Source organism: Cololabis saira, chromosome 24, assembly GCF_033807715.1.
Source record: "Cololabis saira isolate AMF1-May2022 chromosome 24, fColSai1.1, whole genome shotgun sequence".
Lineage (NCBI taxonomy): Eukaryota > Metazoa > Chordata > Actinopteri > Beloniformes > Belonidae > Cololabis > Cololabis saira.
Genome location: NC_084610.1, coordinates 18930208 through 18946432, shown reverse-complemented (window position 1 = coordinate 18946432; position 16225 = coordinate 18930208). Strand labels below are relative to the sequence as shown.

General features: G+C 38.7%; 1 protein-coding gene across 1 annotated transcript in view; it reads left to right on the top strand.

Annotated features, from left to right (window-relative positions):
- Nucleotides 1–16225, top strand: part of LOC133425059 (dedicator of cytokinesis protein 9-like) — a 135234-nt gene that overhangs the window by 57350 nt on the left and 61659 nt on the right. Inside the window, exons 10-17 of the mRNA XM_061715720.1 lie at nucleotides 6783–6857; nucleotides 6952–7092; nucleotides 10486–10827; nucleotides 10906–10988; nucleotides 12210–12332; nucleotides 12426–12505; nucleotides 12593–12780; nucleotides 14949–15014. Coding sequence (XP_061571704.1) covers nucleotides 6783–6857; nucleotides 6952–7092; nucleotides 10486–10827; nucleotides 10906–10988; nucleotides 12210–12332; nucleotides 12426–12505; nucleotides 12593–12780; nucleotides 14949–15014 — 1098 coding nt within the window. The remainder of the gene's footprint in view (nucleotides 1–6782; nucleotides 6858–6951; nucleotides 7093–10485; nucleotides 10828–10905; nucleotides 10989–12209; nucleotides 12333–12425; nucleotides 12506–12592; nucleotides 12781–14948; nucleotides 15015–16225) is intronic.

The window sequence follows — 16225 nt, the reverse complement described above, 5'->3', positions numbered from 1 at the left end:
GTCAGAAACAGAGCATCGTATCATAATGTATGCTGATGACACTCTTTTGCTGTTAACTGACCAAAAAAATTCAATTTTTAATCTGTGCAACTTAATTGACACATTTGGAACATTTTCAGGCTTTAAAATAAATGAAACAAAATCCTCTATCATGTTTCTGAATAAGCAGGAACGATTAAATCCAGTGATAAATCACCCCTTCAACAATGCAGTGAACGGATTCAAATATCTTGGTATCACCATTACCCCAGACATCAAAGACTTAGTACCCTGTAATTATGAACCCATGATCTCTACAGTAACCGAATCCATAAACAATTGGTCATCTATGCCAATCTCCCTTATAGGACGTATAAATGTAATTAAGATGAGTATACTACCAAAGTTTTTATATTTATTTCAAACTATCCCTTTACCTCCACCGCCACAGTTCTTTTCGAAAGTGAAGCAAATATTTACAACATTTATTTGGAATAACAGAAGGTCAAGGTTGCGACTTTCACTTCTTTATTTGCCATATGAGAGAGGAGGATTACAATTACCCAATTTACAGTGGTACTTTTGGGCTGCTCAACTTAGGGCTGCAATGTACTGGTTCTCACCTGAGCCTTACTTACCATGGGTACAAATTGAAAGTTTCTGTACCAAAGGCCTGCGACTTGACACTTACTTATATTCTGCACCTGTCAAAAAACTAAAAAGACTCACCGATAACCCCTTTGTGAGAAACACAATTAATGTCTGGCATAGTGTACAATCATTTTTGGGTGAATCTTCTTCACTTTCTGGTTTTTCACCAATATGGGGGAATGATAGCTTCTCCCCTGGTAAAAAAGACCAAGGCTTTAAAATATGGACAACAAAGGGCATTTATAAAATCCTGGACCTATACAAGGAGAACAAATTAATGTCATTTGAGGAACTTGTAAATGAATATGGTATCTCCCGGACCCACTTCTTTAAATATTTACAGTTAAGGAGCTTCATTTATGCTAAAACACATTCTGTTACACAACCTCCTCTATCCATATTAGAAAATGTAGCTGTGAATAACTGCAATGGCAAAGGTCAAATATCCCTTTTCTATACTATACTAGCAGAAAACCATAAAGATTCTACTGAGCATAAGAGAACTCAATGGATGAATGACATGCAGAAAGATATCTCAGATGAGGCCTGGAAAAAGATTTGCTCAGGAGTTCATCGTCTTACAATAAATACTCGCCTGAATCTGATTCAGTACAATTGGATTATGAGGACCTATATCACTCCGGAGAGACTGAATAAGATGAATCCTAATATTCTTGATGTCTGTGTCAAATGCAATGTAGAAAAAGGTACTTTATTTCACTGCTTTTGGGGTTGCCCTGAGATACATAAGTTCTGGAATGAAGTTGTAAAATGCATTTCTCAAATGACCTTAAATCCAGTCCCTGATTGCCCTGAACTATGCATTCTCAATTTGTATCCGGAAGACTGTCTGCTGAACAACAAAGAGAGGAAAATGACTGACTTATGTCTTGTACAAGCTAGACGCTTGATCTCTCTATGTTGGAAGGATGTTAAGAGCCCTACGATTGGTCGCTGGCTGAAGGAGTTATCAACATGCCTTGTCCTTGAAAAACTGACGTACACGATGAAAAAGAAATCAGCCAAATTCCATGAGATCTGGAATCCCTTTCTTTCGTTCTTGGAGAACTGTGATCTTGGAGAATTTTTAGAAACTTGAAGGAGATATATTCATTTGGAAATATTGATGTAACCTCTGCATCATCTATCTGATATTTCAAACAAGTAATGTCGTTCCCTGTTTGTTTGTTTGTTTTTTCTTTTTTTTTTTTTTTCTGATTTCCCTTTGGGAGGGGGGAGGGTGGGGTTTTCGCTTAATTTTATGTGCAACTGTCTATGTGCAATACTGTTTTGTTTTGATTTAAAAGAAAATCAATAAACACATGTGTATAAAAAAAAAATAATACAGTTATACTCATAATAATAAAGTGTGGTAGATGGTTAAAAAAAAAAAAAAAAAAAAAAAAAAAAAAGAAAGTAGGAACTATCAAATATGGACCAATCAGATGAAGGGGGGGCGCGCTTTTTGGCGTCTAGCGTCGCCACGGTAAAGCTTTTGAAAGAGAAAAGTAATGCGTGGTGTCGGAGGATGGAGACGCATATTTTGATGTATAACACACTTGGGTGCACGTTACGGTTCGGGCCGCATTAACTGCCGAAGGAATGTTATAAATTTTGCCAAAATGACACGATTAATTCAAAATGGCCGACTTCCTGTTGGGTTTCGGCCATGGCGCCAAGAGACTTTTCTTTAAGTTGTGACATGATACAGGTGTGTACAGATTTTCGTGCATGTACGTCAAACCGTATCATGGGGCTTGAGGCACAAAGTTTTCTAGGGGGCGCCGTTTTTTTTTCAAATTATGTAAGATACTTTTAATATCATTTTACAAAGATAAACAGAAACAAGTATGTTTTTTTTATATTTTGCTTTTTTATAGGAAATTTAATTAAAAAGCAAAATCTTTCTTATTACATCTGAGAGTGTTTCTTTGTGATTTAGAGATTTTTCCAGTACAATTAAATGTATTTATTTTTAAAAATTGGCACAGATATTTACGCCAGTGTGCCGAAAATGTCAGCACTTCTTTTTTAACTGTTTTACTTTGTCACTATCCTCGTATTCAAAACTGAAATTCTCTGAATAAATATCTTCTATCATCTTTTTTAGCAGTGATATTTTTCCTGCGAAAATATATAATAGTAGTCAGTTAATAAAAATAAACGACCGTCTACAAAGAAATAAAATCGGCAAATGCATTCTAGAAAACTAAAAAAATGTTGAAAACTGCTCTTTGTGGAATAACGATGGATTTGTAGAAGAAATATATTATCGGATATGCTGCGATTCATGGCAATTATTTATGCCTTCCTTTTTAGTAAATTAACATTTCGTTTTTTTTGCGTTGGAAACTTCTCACGGGCCGCATGAAAATCTCTCTCGGGCCGCACATTTGACACCCCTGGTCTACAGCATTAAGTGAGCCTTAAATCGTTTTTTGAAAGTGAATTTGTTTTGTGAGCGAGATATATGAGGAGGTAAAAAGTTCCAGGACATTATTGAACGATAGATAACTGAGTGTTTGAGTAGATTGGTTCTGGGAGTTGGAGGTATCAGGTATCCAGAGCTGCATTTCTGGTGTAATGGTTATGTCTGTCCTTAGTATTTAGTAATTAGTTGAAAAAATATTCCTGTGTCTGATTGAATATGATGTTTCTAAAGAACATGTTTTTGTGTGGGATTCCTCTGGATGCTGGTTGCCCCGGGTCCCTTGGGAACAAGTCCTGATGGAGCTGGAGCGTTACTCCGAGCAGAATAGTTTAAACGGTTGCACTTCCTGCAGCCACGGCAGGAGCTGAGTTCACATCTGGTGGATTGCGTTTCTCTCCAGATGTACTAGCCAGACGTGGCCACGCGCTCTGCTGAAGGGAGCGCAGCAGGGTGACGTGGAAATCTGCAAACAAGCACATACAGGACTGTCTCAGAAAATTAGAATATTGTGATTTTCTGTAATGCAATTACAAAAAAAAAAAAAATCATACATTCTGGATTCATTACAAATCAACTGAAATATTGCAAGCCTTTTATTATTTTAATATTGCTGATCATGGCTTACAGCTTAAGAAAACTCAAATATCCTATCTCAAAATATTAGAATATTTTGGGAATCTTAATCTTAAACTGTAAGCCATAATCAGCAATATTAAAATAATAAAAGGCTTGCAATATTTCAGTTTTGTAATGAATCCAGAATGTATGACATTTTTGTTTTTTTAATTGCATTACAGAAAATAAAGAACTTTATCACAATATTCTAATTTTCTGAGAAAGTCCTGTAAACTCTCCTAAATAATTATTGAAAGCTTCAACATGTTTGTCGACTGTCTCTTTACTTTCCCCAGCTTCCAACAGATTATTAAAATCATTCTTTTTGCGCGTCAAAACACCAAGCTTTCCCCGTCGTGACGCGATCGTTTTTATTAGAAGCGTCTCATCACCATCTCACGGCGGTGCTCATTCCTCGTTCCTTTTTCTTTCCGCTCAATCAGAATCAGAATCAGGTTTATTGGCCAGGTCAGGTCAGACAAGACATGGAATTTGTTTCGATTATTTTCGCTCTCTCTACAGTAAATAGGTTATAGACAAATGACAGCTCTTATTAACATAAAGTGAAAGGTGTAGCAGTATGAGGTACACATGGTAAATGAAAGGTGCATTGTTACAGCATATGATTATTATAATTACTGTTATTATTTTTATTGCACAGTGATTAGGAATGGATGATATTTTACCGTTCACGATAAACCGTCAAAACAATTCCCCACGGTAAGAATTTTTCATCTTGCGGTAAAAATGATAAATTCCTGTTGATGACGTTTTTGTGTAAAGCTGATTAATGGTTCTGTGTTAAATCCACGCACAACGGGAAGGAAGGAAGGAAGGAAGGAAGGAAGGAAGGAAGGAAGGAAGGAAGGAAGGAAGGAAGGAAGGAAGGAAGGAAGGAAGGAAGGAAGGAAGGAAGGAAGGAAGGAAGGAAGGAAGGAAGGAAGGAAGGAAGGAAGGAAGGAAGGAAGGAAGGAAGGAAGGAAGGAAGGAAGGAAGGAAGGAAGGAAGGAAGGAAGGAAGGAAGGAAGGAAGGAAGGAAGGAAGGAAGGAAGGAAGGAAGGAAGGAAGGAAGGAAGGAAGGAAGGAAGGAAGGAAGGAAGGAAGGAAGGAAGGAAGGAAGGAAGGAAGGAAGGAAGGAAGGAAGGAAGGAAGGAAGGAAGGAAGGAAGGAAGGAAGGAAGGAAGGAAGGAAGGAAGGAAGGAAGGAAGGAAGGAAGGAAGGAAGGAAGGAAGGAAGGAAGGAAGGAAGGAAGGAAGGAAGGAAGGAAGGAAGGAAGGAACTGAAAGAAAGAGAGAGAAAGGGCCTGAAAGAAAGAGAGAGAAAGGGCCTGAAAGAAAGAGAGAGAAAGGGCCTGAAAGAAAGAGAGAGAAAGGGCCTGAAAGAAAGAGAGAGAAAGGGCCTGAAAGAAAGAGAGAGAAAGGGCCTGAAAGAAAGAGAGAGAAAGGGCCTGAAAGAAAGAGAGAGAAAGGGCCTGAAAGAAAGAGAGAGAAAGGGCCTGAAAGAAAGAGAGAGAAAGGGCCTGAAAGAAAGAGAGAGAAAGGGCCTGAAAGAAAGAGAGAGAAAGGGCCTGAAAGAAAGAGAGAGAAACAGCCTGAAAGAAGGTTTTAGCGTACAGAGCTCTCTAGCGCCGTCCAGAGGGGAGGAGTTCAGACAGACTGTGTCCTGGGTGTGAGGGGTCTGCAGAGATGCTACCTGCCCGTTTCCTGGTCCTGGACTGGTACAGGTCCTGGATAGATGGGAGGTTAGTCCCAATTATCCTCTCTGCAGACCCGATTGTCCGTTGCAGTCTGTGCCTGTCTAGTTTGGTGGCCGATCTGAACCAGACAGGCACAGACTGCAACAGACAATTATGTCTGCAGAGAGGATAACTGGGACTAACCTCCCGTCCATGAGCGTGCGCTGAGACGGCACTCTTCTGCTGGCTTAGCCTCCTTTCAGTTCAACTTTATTTGCCAGGTTTGTAGAAACAAAGTAGGAATTTGATGTGACAGTTTGTCTCTTAAGGTTCAATAAAAATGAATGAAATGAAAATCGACGCTACAGCGAAACAGAACCAACATTTCCGGGCCTTGAAGACGTCAGCACAAGTATCCAACTCTGACAATTCAACAGCGACGACTTGAGAGGAGAAACTGTTGTTAGAAAACTAAAATTCATAGTAATAGTAGTAATCATAGTTCCCATCAAGGACTGTGTTGAAAAAAACGATTTCCTGATTCTAAATCGATTCTCATATTAATTCCTAAAAATCGATTCGTATGTCTAAAGATAGATATACATTTTTTTTTTTTTTCATCATTACATTACAACTTTTGGTATTTTTTTGTTTATGCCCAAAAAAGGAATGTTTCGTTAAACACGAGCAAAACTAGTGCCATGTTTTTGCCTTTAGATATGTTTAAAAGTATGAAAACATTAAAGTTTTCAGTTATAATTGCATAAATTGTCTATATTTCATTACTTTATATACTGTCTTGGGGTTACATTTGCATAAAATGCTAAAAATCAAATTCTCGAAAATGGGGAAAAAATAAAACCGATTTCATCGTCTCTGTTTCCTCCCTGGATCTGTTTGGTAATTCTGCCCCACATGATGTTTCATCATGCAGTTCTATCAGCATTCTGGGAGGTTATTGGTCCTTACAGCATCATTAGCTGCCAATACTTGCTGTTGAATCTCAATATAATACTAGTATTAATATGTTGCATAACTAGTCATATAATTCATGCAACAGCTGAAAAAACAGTTTTAATAACACTAACCCATATCAATATCGGAATCGAATCGGATCGAAACTAAGTGTAATAATCGATTCTGAATCTTAAAAATCAGAATTGAATCGATTCTTGACATTTGAACCGATCCCCAGCTCTATTCCAATTTGAGATCAATAAAGTAATTTAGAATTTAATTAAATGAAATAAGCTCATGGGGTGCAGATGTACAGTAGGCTCCAGCTGTCGTCTGTGACTGTTTCTGAGAATGTGTCCTTTGTAGATGTTGTATAAAGGTTAAAAAGGCACATATTTATGTCCATACTACTTCCTTTTTTGCTAATCAGCTTTTGTTGGTTACAAAGTGGTATTTATTTGTGGTTTCTGGCAGGCCCCCAGGGACATGGAAGCTAAAAGACAGAGTGAAGCGCGGCTAAAGCTGTTCACGCTGGATCCTGACACACAGGTGAGAACCTCCTCTGCAGAAGCGGCTGATGTCTTGGCTGCACAGCGCTGGTGTGACATGGTGTTGGTGTTGACGGCGTCCCGTGTTTTCACAGAAACTCGACTTCTCGGGCATCGAACCGGACGTGCGGCAGTTCGAGGAGAAGTTTGGGAAGAGGATCCTCGTCAGCTGCCACAGCCTGTCCTTCAACCTGCAGGGTTGTGTGGCGGAGAACGAAGAGGGGCCGCTGACCAACGTACGTTCAGTGAAACCAACCATCAAATGTTGTGGCTAGGGTTGTCCCGATCAGGATTTTTTAGCTCCCGATCCGATCCCGATCACTTGAGTTTGAGTATCTGCCGATCCCAATGTTTCCCGATCCGATCACTTTTTTTGGCTCCCGATACATTTCCAATACTTTTTCCCGATCAGATACATTTTGGCAATGAATTAAAAAAAAAGAAAAAAAGAAAAGAGGACTAAAACTCAAATTATAGTTTATTTTATTGTCCATTGGAGAACAACATGGACATTATTTCAACAAAGCTTATCAGCACTGGTGCCACAAAATGTAAAAACATGAAATTGTAAACTAAAACAAAAAGTGCAGAATAGTGCAATAACAAAAATAAATACATTTAACTTCAAAAGAGGTAGTTTAATGACATCCAGTCAAACTCACAAACACAAGAAAATTAAAATACTTTTTGGCTTAACCTTAGTGCAACATTCTGAATGGCATGAAATGAATAGCAGTAGCAACATGAACAGATATAAAATTTCCCAATTCAAACATGTAAACTATGTTAGTTTCGCCTACTTTGTCACTTCCGGCCGCCGACCGGAAGTGACGTTAAATGCAACGATATATAAAATGATTTAATATATATTAAAAACATTAATAACTAGGTATGTCCCGATTTTTTGGCCGATACCGATGTTTTGAAAATGCCATGATCGGGCCCGATCGATCGGGACAACACTAGTTGTGGCTGTTTAGTTTCAGCTCATAGAACATTGAACAGAGAGGAAACTTGCAGAGCTCTTCCAGCACGACTCTGGGAAATGTCCCTCACAAATGAGGTTTAAATCACTTCAGCAGATCACAGCTGGTTCAGATGATCCACTTTCCTGGTCTTTGCGTTAGAAGGGGCTTCTCTGGCGCCGAGCCGTCGCCACAGTGCTGCATTCTTAGGCCCTGTCCCAATGCACCCACTACCCCTAGTTTTCAGCCCTACCCCTAAATTTTGCGCGTTCCCGTGAGGGTAGTGGTGTCCCAATTCCTCTTTTCATTTAGGGGGAAGAAAACGAGTCTGGCTATGAATCTGTCCCTACGGATCGAGGGATTTCCGATGCTCACTAGGTGAACTAGGGACAGAAAAATTTCCCAGAATGCTTTTCGTCGTCATTTGCGGACTGAATCAAAAAAAAAAAAACATGGCGGACATTTCTTATTTTTTAGTGAATAAAATCAATATTTTGAGTTAGTTTCTGCATAAAAATGCGTTTTGATTACATTTCTAGCGAGAAATATATATTTTACTTTCATTTTATTCACTCAGTGAATGTACATAATCACTCGTTTGCCCGTTGTTGTGAAGTCTTTTTCAAACCTCGCCGGAATAAAGGCTGATTTATGGTTCCGCGTTACACCAACGCAGAGCCTACGGCGTAGGTTAGGCGGCGACCCGCGCCGTACGCTGTACCCTACGCCGTAGGCTCTGCGTCGATTTAACGCGGAACCATAAATCAGTTCCGGAGCCGGCAGGCAGGCAGAAATCCCGAAATTTTCTGAGCAAATTTCTTAACAGACGTAGCTACAACTGTTAGATTTCATCTATTAAACCAACATTTATCTTCCTAAATGATTTATTTCAGCCAGCAGTAATTCTCAACAGAGCGAGGGCATCACGTCTGTACTCCGGCTGCTGCTGCTCGGAGCCGGCGGCTTTCTCATCTCCGAAAACATCAGATCAAATTTCTTAACAGGCGTTATTTGGATAAACTGAGCCCAGGTTGGGGATCTTAACGGTTACTTTTATGCCTGAAAAAACATTGAAACTTAATAAAGTGGCATATTAACAGCGCTACAGCTGAAATTAAAACAGCTTTTGGCTCTCAGCTTCCTGATTTTAGGGGTGGTGCTGAAAGTAGGAGTAGGGGGAGTATTGGGACAGGCCCCTGGGAAGATTTCAAGTGCCCTAAAATCTGTGGCTTCTTTTTTAGGGCTAGTGGTAGAATGTAGGGCTAGTGCAGGGGTCTGCAACCAGAAATGTTGAAAGAGCCATATTGGACCAAAAACACAAAAAAACAAATATGTCTGGAGCCGCAAAAAATGAAAAGTCTTGTATAAGCCTTAGAATGCAGGCAAATGGCGAAAGGCGAAATGTCGAAAAAAAGTAGAAATGTCGAGAAAAAAGTCAAAATTCGAGAAAAAAGTCAAAATATCGAGAAAAAAGTCGAAATGCCGAAAAAAAAGTTGAAATGCCGAAAAAAAAGTTGAAATGTCGAAAAAAAAGTTGAAATGTCGAGAAAAAAGTAGAAATGTCGAGAAAAAAGTTGAAATGTCGAGAAAAAAGTAGAAATGTCGAGAAAAAAGTAGAAATGTCGAGAAAAAAGTTGAAATGTCGAGAAAAAAGTTGAAATGTCGAGAAAAAAGTTGAAATGTCGAGAAAAAAGTTGAAATGTCGAGAAAAAAGTTGAAATGTCGAGAAAAAAGTTGAAATGTCGAGAAAAAAGTTGAAATGTCGAGAAAAAAGTTGAAATGTCGAGAAAAAAGTTGAAATGTCGAGAAAAAAGTAGAAATGTCGAGAAAAAAGTCGAAATGTCGAGAAAAAAGTCGAAATGTCGAGAAAAAAGTCGAAATGTCGAGAAAAAAGTCGAAATGTCGAAATGTCGAGAAAAAAGTCAAAATGTCGAGAAAAAAGTCAAAATGTCAAGATTAATGTTGAAGTACAATCTCGAGAAAAAAGTCGAAATGTTGAGAGAAAAAGTCGAAATGTTGAGAAAGAAGTCAAGATTTTGAGGAAAAAAGTAGAAATGTCGAGAAAAAAGTGGAAATGTCGAGAAAAAAGTCGAAATGTCGAGAAAAAAGTCGAAATGTCGAAATGTCGAGAAAAAAGTCAAAATGTCGAGAAAAAAGTCAAAATGTCAAGATTAATGTTGAAGTACAATCTCGAGAAAAAAGTCGAAATGTTGAGAGAAAAAGTCGAAATGTTGAGAAAGAAGTCAAGATTTTGAGGAAAAAAGTTGAAATGTCGAGAAAAAAGTAGAAATGTCGAGATTAAAAAGGAAAGGACAAAGGAAGAAAAAAAAAAAGAAAAAAAGAGGAAAAAGAAGGAAAACAAAGGTCAAACATTTTTGAAAAATCTCCAAGGAGCCACTAGGGCGGTGCTAAAGAGCGGCATGCAGCTCTAGAGCCGTGGGTCGCTGACCCCTGGGCTAGTGGAAGAAAGTAGGGGGTGTATTGGGAATGGCCCTTAGAGCTCCCACTTCCTCAGATGCAGATGAATGGTGTGTGTAATGGAAACAATGGTGGAAAGGGGGAAGGTATTTGGTGCTGATGAAAATGGAGAAGGAGCGGTCCTGTTCCTCTGGGTTGAATTTCCATCACAAAAATGTTTCCCCTTCTCTCTTCTTCTCATCACAGGTGGAGCCTTTCTACGTGGTCCTGTCCCTCTTTGACGTCCAGAACGGTCGGAAGATTTCAGCGGACTTCCACGTGGATCTGAACCCCCCTTCGGTGCGACAGATGACCCCCGGTAGCGGCAGCGGGCCGGACCAGATCAACGGCAGCAGCGACGGCCCCCCGGGGAGCCTCAGGCTGCCTGCTGAGCTCCATGAAGAAGCCCTCAAATGCCCCAGGCAGGGCGTGTTCTCCGTCACCTGCCCCCATCCAGAGATCTTCCTGGTGGCCAGGATTGAGAAGGTCCTCCAGGGCGGGATCACCCACTGCACCGAGCCCTACATGAAAAGCTCCGACTCCACTAAGGTGCACAGCGGGGACACAGATAAAGATCCTCGTGTTGCTTTGTTAGAGCCTGTAATTAATGACATGTTTCCTGTCTAGATAGCTCAGAAGGTGCTGAAGAATGCCAAGATGGCTTGCAGCAGACTGGGACAGTACAGGATGCCGTTTGCCTGGGCTGCAAGGTCTGAAGTTTGCTTGTGCTTCAGAAACTGAGTTAGAGTAGAAATGAGGAAAAGGATGAATGAGTTGGTTTATACGTCTTAAAGCTGTATTGATCTCTACGTTTTTTGTTACTTGTTTAAAGAGTTATTCATCTATTTTGGATTAGATTTTTTCCGTGAGATAAATGACAAAGGACTTTCTGATAAAAATCAATCGTGCTAAGCTTGATAATATTTCCATCGTTGGAGTCAAGGTCAGACTAAAGCTAAAGCAGGGGTTTCAAACTCATTTTGCTTGGCGGGCCGGATTTGACCAATTTTTTTCTCGCGGGCCGCACGCTCAAAATAACTAAAACTAAAAAAAAAAAAATTTCTCAAACTTTTTTTTTTTACTATTGTTATCTAATCCAATATCAGTTTAGTTAATTTTAAAGGAAATATGCACTTTGTTTACACTCTAATTATGTAAAATATATTTCTTCAGGATCTTTTCTTGAAATTTCTCGTTTTTTTTCAAATTATGTAAGATACTTTTAATATCATTTTACAAAGATAAACAGAAACAAGTATGTTTTTTTTTATATTTCGCCTTTTCATAGGAAATTTAATTAAAAGCAAAATCTTTCTTATTACATCCGAGAGTGTTTCTTTGTGATTTAGAGATTTTTCCAGTACAATTAAGTGTATTTATTTTTAAAAATTGGCGCGGATATTTACGGCAGTGTGCCGAAAAAGTCAGCACTTTTCTTTTAACTGTTTTACTTTGTCACTATCCTCGTATTCAAAACTGAAATTCTCTGAATAAATATCTTCTATCATCTTTTTTAGCAGTGATATTTTTCCTGCGAAAATATATAATAGTAGTCAGTTAATAAAAATAAACGACTGTCTACGAAGAAATAAAATCGGCAAATGCATTCTAGAAAACTAAAAAAATGTCAAAAACTGCTCTCTTTGTGGAATAACGATGGATTTGTAGAAGAAATATATTATTGGATATGCAGCGATTCATGGCAATTATTAATGCCTTCATTTTTAGTAAATTAACATTTCGTTTCTGCGTCACGACAACTGACGCTCAGAACAAAATAAACGATCACAGGCACCAACGCTCCTCCCTTTGGCTCTGTGAAGTGCAACACTTCCTAGTTGCCTGCACAAATAGTCCTTTTTATCCAGTTTCTGTACACTTATAAACTGAAACTAACTCCAGATTGTCTGTTGTGATCCAATCGTTTGCAGGCCGGTGTTCCGAGACGCTTCAGGGACGCTGGACAAGAACACGCGCTTCGCAGCGCTTTACAGACAGGACAGCAGCAAGCTGTCGGACGAGGACATGTTCAAACTGCTCACCGACTTCAGAAAGTATGCTTCTATTCCTTCTCGTCCTCCTCACTCTGTTCTGCTTTGCCCCGGCTTATGTAGACACATTTAGCCTATCTTCTGTTCTCCACACAGACCAGAGAAAATGGCCAAACTCCCGGTGCTCTTGGGAAATTTAGACGTAGCTATTGACAGCGTGGCCCCGGATGCAACCAGTAAGTCCTCCAAACATCTAGTTTCTGACATAACGAACCAGGCTTTCATCTTTTAACCGTCTCAGTGGTCTTCTTTTCCGTTTGCAGATTGTTTCACATCGTCCTACATCCCTGTGAAGAACTTTGAGGCCAACGGTCCGGGCAGCGCCCTGCTGGAGGTGGAGGAGTTTGTGCCGTGCATCGCTAAGTGCTCGCAGCCGTTCACCAGCTACAAGAACCACCTGTACGTCTACCCCAAGCATCTGAAATACGACGGGCAGAAGTCTTTTGCCAAGGTACACAATGCCCTCATGCAATATTGGGATTACAGTAATCCCTGGCTGTAACGCGGTTCACCTTTCACGTCTCGCTGCTTCACGGATTTTCATTGTGCATCATGTTCTGCATTCTGATTGGCTAAACCAGAGGTCGGCAACCCAAAATGTTGAAAGAGCCATATTGGACCAAAAACACAAAAAACAAATATGTCTGGAGCCGCAAAAAAAGAAAAGTCTTGTATCTATAAGCCTTAGAATGAAGACAACACATGCTGCATGTTTCTATATTAGTTATAACTGGGGGAAGATTTTTTTTTTGATTATGCACTTCGAGAAAAAAGTCGGAATGTCGAGAAAAAAAGTCGGAATGTCGAGAAAAAAAGTCGAAATGTCGAGAAAAAAGTTGAAATGTCGAGAAAAAAAGTTGAAACGTCGAGAAAAAAGTTGAAATGTTGAGAAAGAAGTCAAAATGTCGAGAAAAAAGTCGAAATGTCGAGATTAATGTTGAAGTATAATCTCGAGAAAAAAGTTGAAATGTCGAGATTAAAAAGGAAAGGAAAAAGGAAGAAAAAAAGAAGGAAAAAAAGGAAAAGGAAAAAGAGATGAAAAAAGAAAAAAAGAAAGAAAAACAAAAGAAGAAAAAAAGGAAAAAAAAGGTCAAACATTTTTGAAAAAGCTCCAGGAGCCTCCCCGCCAAAGATCTTCTATACACAAGATAGCGCATTGCCGTTACTGGCAATGGTATGGAATGGTTTACACTTCCGGTCTCCTAAGTGGGCGTGGCCGCCCCTCTCCCCACATCGTTTTGGAACATACAACACTAGATATAGTACAACTTTCTTCCAAAAATACTTAAATAATAAAAATAACAGTATTATTAAGCAAAGAAGCTAGTTTTATTTTAGTTTTAAACTTCATTTTATCCGATGGGAAAACGATGAGAGCCAAATCTCGCGAGAGTGTGTTGCTCAGACAGAGACAGGTCTCAAACAAAGTTCATTTTCTCCTAATCTGTCGGTCTGAAAATTTCCATTTTGGTGTCAGAATGTTCAGAAGGTTTGTGGCTTTTGAAAAATGGGTCCCATATTTACTTAGGTTACTATGGGGCGAAGGAATTGGTAATAATCTGTGCTCACGTTCACTTTTCCCATAGGACTCAATAGACTCAGGACCTGCTGTTAGTCTCCTAAGGGGGCGTGGCAGTCACGTGACACAGATACAGCAACTCGAACCTTAGTGGGCTGTCTCGGTTTATAGAACGTCTCTGTCCCCGCTTCTTCACTTCCTGTGTCAATATCGTTGGTTGCTTAGCAACATTGTTGAGAATGGCCAATGAGCTTCAGCGAGCAGCTCAAGAACGGGACGCTTTGATGAATCGTTCAAGAATTCAAGAATCTTTTTGCCCAGAAAAAAAAAGAGTGACAACAACGACCCATAATTATGTTTTCTCTGGAAAAAACCCCACTGCACCACGGTCTTTTGAAGAAAAAGACGCTATAGAGCGAGTCAGGATGCAGCAGCAGTCAGAAGAGCAGTGAAATACGTGCCAGTCACTATTTGTCCTACTGTACTTATTGTATTTTTTTTCATAATCATTTTTCATTTCCTCCCGTTCAAATCCAGTTACTCTGGTCGCGGTGGGGCGGGGCTGATCTCTGCAATTTGAAGCCTATAAAAATTGTAAAAAAATAAATAAAGGTTGCTACTTCGCAGATTTCACTTATCACGGGTTCTTTTTGGAACGCAACCCCCGCGAAAAACCAGGGATTACTGTACATACTTTATTTTAAGCTTTTCTATCGATCTGTGCAGTCGGATCATTTCTCCTCATCCCTTTTGGAAGGCGATGCTGTTGTTTGGCGGGAGTTCTCCCAGGCTGTGTTCCTGTTTATCCTGCGTAACTACTGGCAACCGTCCGTACATCCTTCAGCCAAATATCCAAGCTGGAGAGAATTATGGTTATGCAGAGCAGCAGCTTTTAAGCCCACGTTACTACAGAGTGATTTTTGCCAGCAGCCCCCCCTCTGAGGGCCGCTCTAATCCACACCTATCTGACCGATAGTAAAGGCAATCTGACACGGACACAGAGTTAAAGTACCCAGCAGAAACTTGGGTCTAGGCCATGGTTATGGGAGGAATGTTTCTTATGATCTGCACATTTTCTGCCCCCCCCCCTCTCCGTTCAGGCCAGGAATATTGCTGTCTGCATTGAATTCAAGGATTCGGACGAGGACGGAGCCCAGCCGCTCAAGGTACAAGAGAGCTTTTTACATATGGTGATAAAATTATTTGATTTGATTTTTATTTTTATTTTGTAAATGTAAAAGACAACAATTAATAGAGAAAATAAGAAACGAAAACAAAACAAACAAAAAAACAAAGAATTTCATCCTGGGTATACATATATACTGTATATATATGTATATGTATGTATGGTGTGATTATGTGTGTAAGTAGATATATACATAGATATAGAGCAGATATAGTATAGAGTAAATAAGAATATTTATATAAATATTCATATGGGCATACTACAAATATATAAAAAATATTCAACTATATGTAAGTATGTATGTATGCATGTACAAGTATGTGTGTGAGTATAATTACAGTATATAACAATAATAATAATACTGTTATTTAGCAGTGTGAGTTCAGTGTGTGAATATTTATTGATACAGGTTAAATGATCAGAGAATGGGGGTAGGTCCTACTCCTTTTTTGACACATGTAAATCAAGATAACTAGTTTTAAAAGATGAAATTCTTTTTTTTTGTTTTGTTTTCTTAAACTGTGTTGTTTTTCTTGTTTTTTTTTACATGTTCAAAAATAAAATAAATCAAAATAAAAAAAATCCTTTAACACTTAATATTTTAATTTACATGTGCAAAAAGGAGTAGGAAGAATGTAAACTTATTTGATAAAATAATAATAAAATTTCCTAATCATTTATTAACAAGTATTTATAATAACTAACTATACTATAATTATTATAATACTCACACACATACCTATACATACATACACACACACACATAGTTGCATATTTCTATATATTTGTACACACATGCCCATATAAATATTTATATAAATATACTTATTTACACCATACTATCTCTATATTAACTCCATCTGCTCTATATCTATTACATACACAGGGTTTCCGCGGGGTTTTAAAAAGTATTAAAAAGGGATAAATGAAAATTGCCAAATTTAAGGCCGTTAAAAGTGTTAAATTCACTGTCAGAGGTATTATTTTTTTTTAAATTGGTATTATTTTTTACCTTTTACATTTAAGCAGTCTATTTTATTGTCATTCACAAAGTGAAATAAATGTGAAACATCTGGTCAACATCAATGATTCTATAAATCTGTTCTGTATAGTGTTCTATAGTTCAAAATCTGTATTAATGTTAAAAGGTCCGTGATTAACACTTAATGTTGTGACCGTTTTTAAAAAAAA